The 11,674-nt window shown below is 38.7% G+C and overlaps 1 protein-coding gene across 1 annotated transcript; it reads left to right on the top strand.

Annotated features, from left to right (window-relative positions):
• Positions 1-3,067: 3,067 nt before the first annotated feature.
• On the top strand, positions 3,068-11,672 carry LOC125238313 (26S proteasome regulatory subunit 10B). Its single transcript, XM_048145606.1, has 9 exons — positions 3,068-3,241; positions 3,476-3,595; positions 4,202-4,338; positions 5,541-5,639; positions 6,522-6,671; positions 7,578-7,701; positions 8,084-8,294; positions 9,419-9,584; positions 11,532-11,672. Exons 1-9 carry the CDS (start codon positions 3,136-3,138, stop codon positions 11,607-11,609), a joined length of 1,191 nt encoding a protein of 396 aa, XP_048001563.1. The 5' UTR covers positions 3,068-3,135; the 3' UTR covers positions 11,610-11,672.
• Positions 11,673-11,674: the final 2 nt, after the last annotated feature.

The raw sequence follows: 11,674 nt of genomic DNA on the forward strand, positions 1-11,674 counted from the left end.
TGGAATGTTGCCGGTTATAAAACTTACACCCTGTATATTTCTACTATACTCAATACGAGGAAAATGGAAAGTACGTTTGTATGAAGCTGCGGTTGTCGTCCCCGTTCCCCTTAAACAGTTTTAGATTCCGTTTTAATAGCAGTTATCTTAGTTTATATTCTGTTGTTAAGTTTAAGGCTTGACCCAAAGGTGAATTTCTTAAGATTTGGGACTTAATCTTCAAAAAAACTTGTATGCAATCTGACAGTTCAAACTGACACTGACAAGACACTGACAGATTTGAACTGTCAGATTGCATACAAGCTCGCTCCTTTTTTAAGATTATGAATTTTTAAGGGACGGATATGTGCTGTTATTTCTCTTTTTGGTAGGACGGAGATTTCCTAAGTGACACGCGAACTTGACCTAAATTATTTTAAAGGTGAATTACTGAAGATTTGGGACTTAATTTATTTTCGATACCTATGACGAATAATAAGTAGGTACTAAATGTTTTAAAATATTAATAGAAAAATTGTGAGGCGTACACAGTGGGCTAATTTAATCCGAAAAACTTTTACCACTCATTTCTTACTAGTGTCAAATTTTTTTTTTGTGATGTGTCTCACTACTGGGCAAAGGCCTCCCCTGTTGTCCGCGACTCTTTCAATTATTATTTTTTTAACCCCCGACCCAAAAACGAAGTGTATGTCTGTCTGTCTGTCTGCTTACCTGTTTGTCTGTGTGTGTCTGTCTGTGGAATCGTAGCTCCTGAACAGATGAACCGATTTAGATTTGTTTTTTTTTTTGAAAGCTGAGTTAGAAAATCGGTCCACTATGTCGGGGTTTTTTCAAAATACTTTTTTTATATGAGTAAAATAATTATAATAAGCAAAATTAATTTATAAATAACGTACCAATTAAAAAGCGATTGTGTAATTAAATTTACAATTTTTTTTTATACCACGTCAGTGGCAAACAGGTATACGGCCCGCCTGATGGAAATGTGACCTATATTGCAAAGTTAATTTCGTCACATATTAAAAGCTACGCACTTTGTGATTACGATATTTTTTGCATGTCTGACACGTCTGTCTGGGTGATATTCGCAAGTGGGTTTGTACGCATCCACACTGAAAAATCAGGGTAAGGCCTATATTTTTGGCCCTAAACTAAAAACCATCACGCGGACCGTATGCTTGTGTGCCACCGAGTGATATAAAAAAATTTGGTCTTTCGTAATTATAAGGTATGAGCGACAATTCCGACTGGTGGGCAAAATCAACTAATCGTTTATTTGAACAATTTCTACATCATTAAATAGTTTCCACTGGGTCACATTTGTATATCACACGTCTGAATATTCAGTGGACACATTTATAACAATTATAACTCACAGCTAACACCATAGCATCACAAACTTCGTTTTTATGTACTACCTAAAATCATTATCAACATTCTCCACTGGATTTCTAAAATTAGTGGACAAAACAAAAATCGCGGAAAAACGTTTTCTGAATGAACCCAAAACTCCTGGGTCTCGCGATCACGTCTCTGAAAAAAATAAATAAGCCACGTCCTTAATATATTTAGGCGGGAAACTGAGCAATATGGCGGACGCGAGTCACGCGTTATTTTTATTTGTAATGTACATGTACAATCTTGTGAAGTCGTGTGCGATGAAATATTGTAATTTTGTGAGTCCCGACTCCCAAAGGGTGATTCGTTTTATTTCTACTTTATTGCACAAGTGGGTCAAACATCGATGTATGGCACATATTGACGGTTTATCCTTATTTCTTTATAAACTTCAAGGTAGAATTAAAAAATATACTTAGAGTGAAAATTGTGCCAGTTTCCGTCCATGATTCCGTTTTCGTCCACTTGCGGAGTAGCAATTAATTTTGTTACACCTATGTATACTATATTTAAAATAACAAAGATTTCAATAAGTTACACATCACGGGCTCCAAAAATTATGAAAAAAATCATGACTGACTGAATGAGCTCCCTACAATGGTTTTCACGGAGGTCTACAGTTTGGAATTCTACACAAAAGGGGGTGTACATGTACAATTCAAGGGATCGGCAACGCGCATGTGACAGCACCTTTTGAGTCTCAGGCGTCAATAGGCCTCGGTGCTTATAATATCTTCAGACGGGCGACTGTATGCTTGTTTACCAGCGTGCGGTGTAAAAAGAAGTGTAATTTTCTTATGAATATTAGTAGTTATTGTTAGATAGAAGTATTTTCTTCATGCAACAAACAAAGACACAGAAAGCGCCAAGAAGGTTAAGTACTTCCTTTCGTTGACTGCAAGTGAAGCTAGGAACACACTACGCGGACGTCCGTCGTGAATCGACCGCGGACGGGAATCTGGACAATGGAAATACACATAACCGTGCAAACTATCGGTCGACGGACGTGGACGTGGCCTTGAGCGCATGGACGTCCGATCGAAATCTGGCTCGCTGGATGTTTTGTTCCGTGCACACTGATCGGTCGCGGTCGCGGTCGTTTTACGACGGACGTCCGCGTAGTATGTTCCTAGCTTAATAATTATAAAGTAATAGCTCTACAAAGTAGGTATCCTAATACTTTTTATGTAATGAAACTAAAGAGTAAACTTAAATTCACCTTCGACACACCGTCGAATGTTTTTTTACTTATTATTTATTTAAATAAATTTTGCTATTTTTTTATTTAGTTTGCAAACGTTTCTGCTGTAGGTACTCTGGCAAATTCATCCCAATGCAAAAATCAGACAGAAAAATAAGTTTTTTATTTTTCTGTTACAGTTAGGAACACGTTGTATATTTCGATTACGCGGACGTCCGTCGTAAATCGACCGCGGACGGGAATTTACAAGAACTAAACATCGTGCATACTATTCGACGGACGCGGATTGCCTTGAGCACGACGTCCGATCGAAAAAATTAGGTCGCGGTCGCGGTCGTTTTACGTCCGCGTAGTATCTTTATTCTTGTTTCAAGCACTCATCGTTTTTATTGCCAGACGAAAAAAAATTATTACCGGAATCTAGGGCAGACGCAAAACATTCTGAAAAAAAAAAAAAGAAATGTCGAAACGAAACGTCAAATGACTTGAGTTTTGTGTTTCAGTGAAATTGAGATTGATATAATTTTTAAATTAAAATGCCTGCTGGAACGTCTACCATGGACCCTTTGAGGGAGAAGGGGTTTCAGGACTACAGAAAGAAGTTGATGGAACACAAAGAAGTAGAATCCAGACTCAAGGATAGTAAGTACACCATTTCCAATGTTCGATTCTTGCCGAATCATCATTCAAATTTTGTGCAAAACAATGAATTTCAAACATAATTTATCTTTCTTTCAACTTCTTACCGTATAATGTTGTTAATTTATCGTTGTTTAATAGATATTTACGTTTATATTGGCGTTTTTAACAAAGATTTAGGTTATCATTGTATGTTTATGTACCCGGACTATAAAATCTATATTTCTGTGCTTTCAGTGAGAGAACAGTTAAAAGACTTAACTAAACAGTATGATAAGAGTGAAAACGACCTAAAAGCCCTACAGAGCGTTGGTCAAATTGTAGGAGAAGTACTGAAACAGCTGACTGAAGAAAAGTGTGAGTATTTTACTACTGTATCATATTTGAATGACAATCAACTTAAATCTCAACTTGTATTCAAGTTACCCTTATGATTTAAGTGAATAATTTTGTTTGAAGTGTAATTTATGATGATATAAAAAAAAATAAAAATAAAATAACCAAGGATTATTTATATAGGATTTACATATTTCACACTAACAATGAATCATACCTCGATTTTATAGCGCCACCTATTAAATACTATCATGACTACACCGATGATGCCTACAAATTTATTTTCAAAATGTGTTCATGTGTATTATGGTTTTAAAATACAGAAATATGTCATTTGTTCTTATAAAAAATATTTTGGGAAAATATGATTTTGGCCACTTCCAGGCTGCAAACAGTGTCATCTAGTTTTAGCCTAAAAGGCCCATACAATTCAGGGGTACACTTTGTTGTATGGGCTTTGTCAGTCCAATCAATAACTCCACATTGCAGTTGGAGGTGATTATCTCAGTCAGCAATTATTTCACATAAATTGTTTCTCCAACACCTTATTTCTGACAATGCAACACTTTTTTTACATTCTGGCTTTTATTTTGCTATTTTTCATATACTTTTTCTTTATTATTCTAGTCATCGTGAAAGCAACTAACGGTCCGCGCTATGTTGTCGGCTGCCGGCGTCAATTGGACAAGAACAAGCTTAAGGGAGGCACCCGTGTAGCTTTGGATATGACCACACTGACCATTATGAGGCATTTGCCAAGAGAGGTAAGATGTAGTTGATTTTTGATACAACAGTCCTTGCAATGAATGCTGCGGCACCAGCTAGACAAGAACAGACTAAGACTTCCTGCTCAATTTTGGCCAAAATTTGCAAGTTGTGGAGTGAGCTACCTTCTGAGGTGTTTCCCTTGCGCTGTGACATGGGGTTCTTTAAGAAGCAGGTATTTGGGGTTCTCAAAGGTCGGCAACGCATAAATGGCTCCCCTGATGTTGCTTATGTCCATGGGTGGCGATGACTGCTTACCATCAGGCGGCTTGTTTGCTGCCTATTTCATAAAAAAAAAAAAAAACCGGCCAAGTGCGAGTCGGGCTCGCGCACAAAGGGTTCCGTAGCAGCAAATATAATAAACCAATAACTTAACCAAAATTACAGTTAAATCAACCTATCTCAAAAACTATAAGAGATACTTTGATCAAACCAAAAATCGTTGAAAGAGTTAATTAGCATGCATCACCTCTATTTTTTAAATTTTATACCCCGTAGTTATAAAAATAGAGGGGGGGGACATACTTTTTACGACTTTGAGAGCTGATATCTCAAAAACCGTTCACTTTAAGAAAAATGATTTTTAGAAAACTTTATATCATTTTAAAGACCTTTCCATTGATACCCCACACGGGTATGTACATCGAAAAAAAAATTTTCATCCCTCAGTTACATGTATGGGGGGCCCCACCCCAATTCATTTTTTTACTATTTAGTGTCATAATTTTGTAGCGGTTCATACAACACATATTCCCATCAAATTTCATCACTGTAGTACTTATAGTTTCCGAGTAAATCGGCTGTGACAGACGGACAGACGGACAGACGGACAGACGGACAGACGGACATGACGAAACTATAAGGGTTCCGTTTTTGCCATTTTGGCTACGGAACCCTAAAAAGAAAGGCACTAGTGTGGGTCTAGACATGGCAAGAGAGGTAGTGCAGTATTTTCATGTCAGTGAAAAGCCCTCGGTAAATATGGGTGCGCAGGTCGGCTCCAGAGTAACACAGTTCAGTTCAACACAACTCACAACTCACAAAGCATTGAACCACAAATGACAAATGCACACACCTCTGTTTGACCATGCTGGTCCCATTTAATGGCAAACACTATTAATGCTATATTTTAATGACGTAATTTAAATAATTTCTTCTAATAATTTGATTTTTCTAATATCCGTTTTGCTTGTATTTCTAGGTTGACCCTCTGGTGTACAACATGAGTCACGAGGACCCTGGAGACGTCACATACTCTGCCATAGGAGGTCTGCAGGAACAGATCCGGCAGCTGCGAGAGGTATGACTCCTTGACTCTTGAAGTCTACTTAAAATGTATGATCAGTTTATTAACATTTAATGCCCCACAAAGAATTTCTTCCCTTTCACTCTCTTAGGCCCACTTGCACCAGCCACTTAACTCAAAGTTAGCGGCTGTCACCTGTCAAATTAAATAAATAAATAAATATTGGGGACACCTTACACAGATCAACTTAGCCCCAAACTAAGCAAAGCTTATACTATGGGTGCTAAGCGACGATATACATACGTAAATAGATAAATACATACTTAATTAGAAAACATCCATGACTCAGGAACAAATATCTGTGCTCATCACACAAATAAATGCCCTTACCGGGATTCGAACCCAGGACCGTGGCTTAGCAGGCAGGGTCACTACCAACTGAGCCAGACCGGTCGTCAAAAATTCCATGTAAAATGGTGGGTTAACCCTCCATTTCCGTTGGTGCAACAAGTGACCCTTATTGGCAAAATATTCCTTCGGCTATGCAGGTTTCTTCAAACATGTTTTTTCTTATTAAATAAATAGTGATGTTTTATAACATAAAGTTGGATTAAATGGATGTGAGGTCCATTATTATTTTATTTATTTAATTTTCAATAGAAGTCCAAATCCAATAATTCTGCTATGAATTTTGTGCATTCAGATTAGATTACCTATTAAATATGGTTAGATAGGGTAAAAGAGAAAAGGATTTAATTGATTAGATTAGATTTTATTTATTTCTTATTAGAAATTACATGATACTTTAACTTGAAAGTAGGACAAGTTCACAAAACTTGTCATGAAATTTCATAGGTATGTCTTGTATAGCAAGCAAAATAATCTTTGTCTTACTCCACAAACATCTTTTAAACACTTATGTTTGTGCTTGTATAGGTGATTGAGCTGCCACTGATGAACCCGGAGCTGTTTGTTCGAGTCGGTATCACTCCGCCGAAAGGCTGTCTGCTGTACGGACCTCCTGGCACGGGCAAGACTCTGCTGGCCAGAGCTGTGGCTTCACAACTCGATGCTAACTTCTTAAAAGTGAGTCTTTAACTTCTTACTAAATAGTTGTTAGGTTCCGCAATAGTACATTACGATACAAGTGCGTAAAAAAGGAAGTTCGAAACGAGTGGCGATAAATTAAAACACGACCGAAGGGAGTGTTTTAAATCGACACGAGTTACGAATTTCCTTTTCGCACGTGTATCGTACGACGTTTTTCAGTACAGATGAGCCTCCGAAGTTTCGAGCTGCCATATAATGAACCACTTCTCGCACTAGTGCGTAAAAAAAACTACACCTGTATGAAAAAGTTTATTACGAGTTCCTAGGATTCCTTTGAGCTACCAACTTAACAACCTAAAATAATAACCTAACCACATAATTAAAATTTTGAAAAAACCCCCGACTGCGACATAGTGGACTAATTTTCATGAAACATGGCTAAGAACACTCCCGACTCCCGACTAACTCAGCTTTCAGACAAAAAAAACTAAATCTAAATCGGTTCATCCGTTCGGGAGCTACGGTACCACAGACAGACGCGTCAAACTTATGACACCCCGTCGTTTTTGCGTCGGGGGTTAAAAACTATTAAAAAAACGTTGTTATAGAAAAAATATTGTATGCAACGGTGTTTAATTGAGTCAAAAAATACTTAATTAACCCCCAATGCAAAAACGACGGGGTGTTATAAGTTTGACGTGTCTGTCTCTCTGTTTGTCTGTCTGTCTGTGTGTGTGTGTCTGTCTGTGGCATCGTAGCTCTCGAACGGATGAGCCGATTTAGTTTTGTCTGAAAGCTGAGTTAGTCGGGAGTGTCCTTAGCCATGTTTCATGAAAATCGGTCCACTATGTCACGGTCGGGGGTTTTTTCAAAATTGTAATTTTGTGATCAGGTTATTTTACTGTTGAAGAATGTGTGTGCTTAAATTGTGTATGATGACAGGTGGTATCATCGGCCATCGTGGACAAATATATCGGCGAGTCTGCGCGTCTGATCCGCGAGATGTTCAACTACGCGCGCGACCATCAACCTTGCATCATCTTCATGGACGAAATTGACGCTATTGGTATGTTTTATCCAGCTAAAGGACGACCGGTCTGGCGCAGTCGGTAGTGACACTAGTGACCCTGCTTGCCCGCGGTCCTGGGTTCGAATCCCGGTAAAGGCATTTATTTGTGTGATGACTATTATGACCGGTTTCTAAAGTAGTGCACCATTTTTTGTCTGGTAGCTGGTGTTTAGAGCGCTAAATTATCTCGATCTAGGATAAAACAGGACTTTGTTGATTACCTGCAAAGTGTTGAGAATTTCGATAAGAGGTTTCATCTTCTAAACAGATTTGTAGGAAGTTAAGAATGTCCCAACTTTTCTGACACTTCCCACATACTTGAAAATATTATTTATATCAGGAGCATGCGTGTTTCTAACCTACGATTTTTGTTTCCTAGGCGGCCGTCGTTTTTCCGAAGGCACCAGCGCCGATCGCGAGATCCAACGTACTCTGATGGAACTCCTGAACCAGATGGACGGGTTCGACTCCTTGGGGCAGGTGAAGATCATCATGGCCACCAACCGCCCTGATACCCTGGACCCTGCGCTGCTGAGACCAGGGAGACTGGACAGGAAGATTGAGATTCCTCTGCCGAATGAGCAGGCCAGGTGAGGAACTGACAGATAGACAGACACTTTTATAACAAATAGACCCCATGACACAGACTGACGGACATTCTAAAAACAGGCAGACATTTTTTTTTTTTCTTGACAGACAAACAGACAGACCAACTCTCGACAAACAGACATTTTAGGAACTCCTTTTTTAAAACACATACAAACGGACACTTGACAGACAGACCCAACTCTCTAGAAAATTGTTTCTGACCAAAAACCAAAAACAGACATTTTATAAACCCCTCTTTTGAGATATAGACAGACTGATGAAGAATCTTAGAATTTCTGCTTCCTCCGATCTTTTAAAGAGACCTACAGACTCCGTAGGAACTTATTTATTATTTATTTATTTATTATACTCAATTACAAGACACAACTTAAATACAATACTCCACAAAACTACAGTTAGTTTGACTGTGGAGTCGTTTCAGTCACTTTTATACAGTTTTTTTATTATTATTTTTTTAACTGATAGAAACAATCATCAAGCTAGATACCAGTATTTCACTTCCTGCTTTTGAGGTGTTTCCCTTGCGCTATGACATAGGGATGTTCAAGAAGCAGGTATTTAGGGTTCTCAATGGTCGTCAACGCATAAGTGGCTGCCCTGATGTTGCTTATGTCCATAGGCGGCGATAACTGCTTCCCATCAGGCCCCTCCACACTGTAAACCCTCGGGAAAACCTCACATACAGAAATTCAACGCTAAACTAAAAGTACATTACATTTAGAATCAATAGTATAGTGGATGAAAAAACGCAGGAAAAGTAATTGACATCCTGAATAACTTTTTTAAATAATTATAGATAAATCTGTACAGCTCGTGGTCAGAAATGTCTAAGTTTAACACTTTCGCTACCCAGAACCCGCGTGGTGGGCACTCGTGAACTTTGCACAGATGCCGGAGAACCCGCTTTGCAGGTGACTTATATATATGTATACCACAAAACTCCTGTGAGACTCAAATTGGGTTAAATATTGTAAATAATACTGTAAAGTACTATAAGCTGTAAAAGTCCATGGAGAAGTTATGAATGAATTCATTGATGAATTCGCCATGCACTTTTGCAGCTAATAGTACATACCAATTACCAATAACATTAAAATGATTCCAGGCTCGAGATTCTCAAAATCCACGCGCTACCGATCGCTAAGCACGGAGAAATGGACTACGAGGCCGTCGTCAAGTTGTCCGACACCTTCAACGGCGCTGATCTCCGTAACGTTTGCACTGAGGCTGGCCTCTTCGCTATTAGGGCTGAGAGGGAATATATCATTCAGGTAAGAGACAAAATGATACGTTTTCAGTAAACATGGTGTTCGAAAGATCCACGCGCAAATGGACTATGAGAGGCAGTCGTCAAGTTGTCAAGCACCTTCAACGGCGCTGACTTAATGTCTGCACTGGGGCCGGCCTCTTCGCTATTAGGGCCGAGAGGGAATATATCATTCAGGTAAGAGGCAAAATGATACGTTTTCAGTAAGGTTCCCCTTGTTTTGGCATAATTTTACAATGAAGAATTCTTTTTGGCATAATCTATATTGGCATAATTCACCTTTCGCATAATCTGTTATGGCATAGTATAATTACTCATAATTTGTCTAGGCATATTTTTGTTTGTCCGAATATATTTCATGCATAAAGGTTATTCGCCGAATGGTTTTTACGCATAAATTATTTCTGCATAACATGGTTTAGTCGAAATTCAGCACGCAGAATTTTTATCATACGTAATACTACTATATTAATGTGGTAGTTCTAACCTAACTTAACCGAAATTCTTGACAAAATGTTGTATTTGTTGAGGTCGCAGTTCTAACCTAACCAAACCGACTCTCTTGACAGCATTTAGTATGGGTGGATATTCTGATTTTAATAAATATGCCAAATGCAATTACGCGAATCAATTTTATTCATAAAAACAATAGGCGTAAACAAAATCATGCGAACTTATTTTCGGACAAAGTAATATTCGTGTTATTTTATATTATGACAAATAAGTTTTCTGCCAAATTAACATTTGTCGAAAATCGATTATGCGAAGTTTGTTATGCGAAAATCGTTTCGGACTATTAAAGTTATGCCAAATAGAGGGAACCCTTTCAGTAAACATGGTGTTCGAAAGATCCACGCGCAAATGGACTATGAGAGGCAGTCGTCAAGTTGTCAAGCACCTTCAACGGCGCTGACTTAATGTCTGCACTGGGGCCGGCCTCTTCGCTATTAGGGCCGAGAGGGAATATATCATTCAGGTAAGAGGCAAAATGATACGTTTTCAGTAAACATGGTGTTCGAAAGATCCACGCGCAAATGGACTATGAGAGGCAGTCGTCAAGTTGTCAAACACCTTCAACGGCGCTGACTTACGTAATGTCTGCACTGGGGCCGGCCTCTTCGCTATTAAGGCCGAGAGAGAGTATATTATTCAGGTAAGAGACAAAGTATTACGTTTTCAGTAAACATGGTATTCGAAAGATCCACGCGCAAATGGACTATGAGAGGCAGTAGTCATGTTGTCAAGCACCTTCAACGGCACTGATCTCCGTAACGTTTGCACTGAGGCTGGTCTCTTCGCTATTAGGGCTGAGAGGGAATATATCATTCAGGTAAGAGACGAAATAATACGTTTTCCGTAAACATGGTGTTCAAAGATCCACGCGCAAATGGACTATTAGAGGCAATCGTCAAGTTGTCAAACACCTTCAACGGCGCTGACTTACGTAATGTCTGCACTGAGGCCGGCCTCTTCGCTATTAGGGCTGAGAGTATATTATTCAGGTAAGAACAAAAACTAACTTAATTAAGAAATTTCTAGCCTCCAAGATGTAATTTTCATGTCCAAAACTCAATTGCTCGTTGGTCTCGTTTTAACAAATCTAGGTTTAAGCAATACTGGATATTTTTTCATGAAAAAAAAAGATGGAAACGCATACCTGTGCGTTATAATCGTAAGATTTTACGTAGACACTAGTTTTACGAAAGCAACGGCCTTCTGACCTTCTAACCCGAAGAGTAACAACTGGACATTAGTCCAATTTCCGCACGAAATGCGACTGTCAAATTCAAATGACTATAAAAAGCTCATTTTTACGAGCCGGGGTTCGAACCCGCGACCTCCGGATTAAAAGTCGCTTTTACCGCGGGCCACTATGTAGGCATGTTGATACCTAGTATGAAATCTATACTGTTCCTACTTTCGTATTTTTATTGATTTACTTTTTTTCCAGGAGGATCTGATGAAGGCGGTCCGCAAGGTGGCAGACAACAAGAAACTTGAGAGCAAGTTGGACTACAAGCCCGTTTAAACTTATTTTCTATTCTAACACTATATACTATGTATTTACTCTAATAAACGTCTAGAAATTTTATA

The sequence above is a fragment of the Leguminivora glycinivorella genome, chromosome 23 (assembly GCF_023078275.1).
Source record: "Leguminivora glycinivorella isolate SPB_JAAS2020 chromosome 23, LegGlyc_1.1, whole genome shotgun sequence".
NCBI lineage: Eukaryota > Metazoa > Arthropoda > Insecta > Lepidoptera > Tortricidae > Leguminivora > Leguminivora glycinivorella.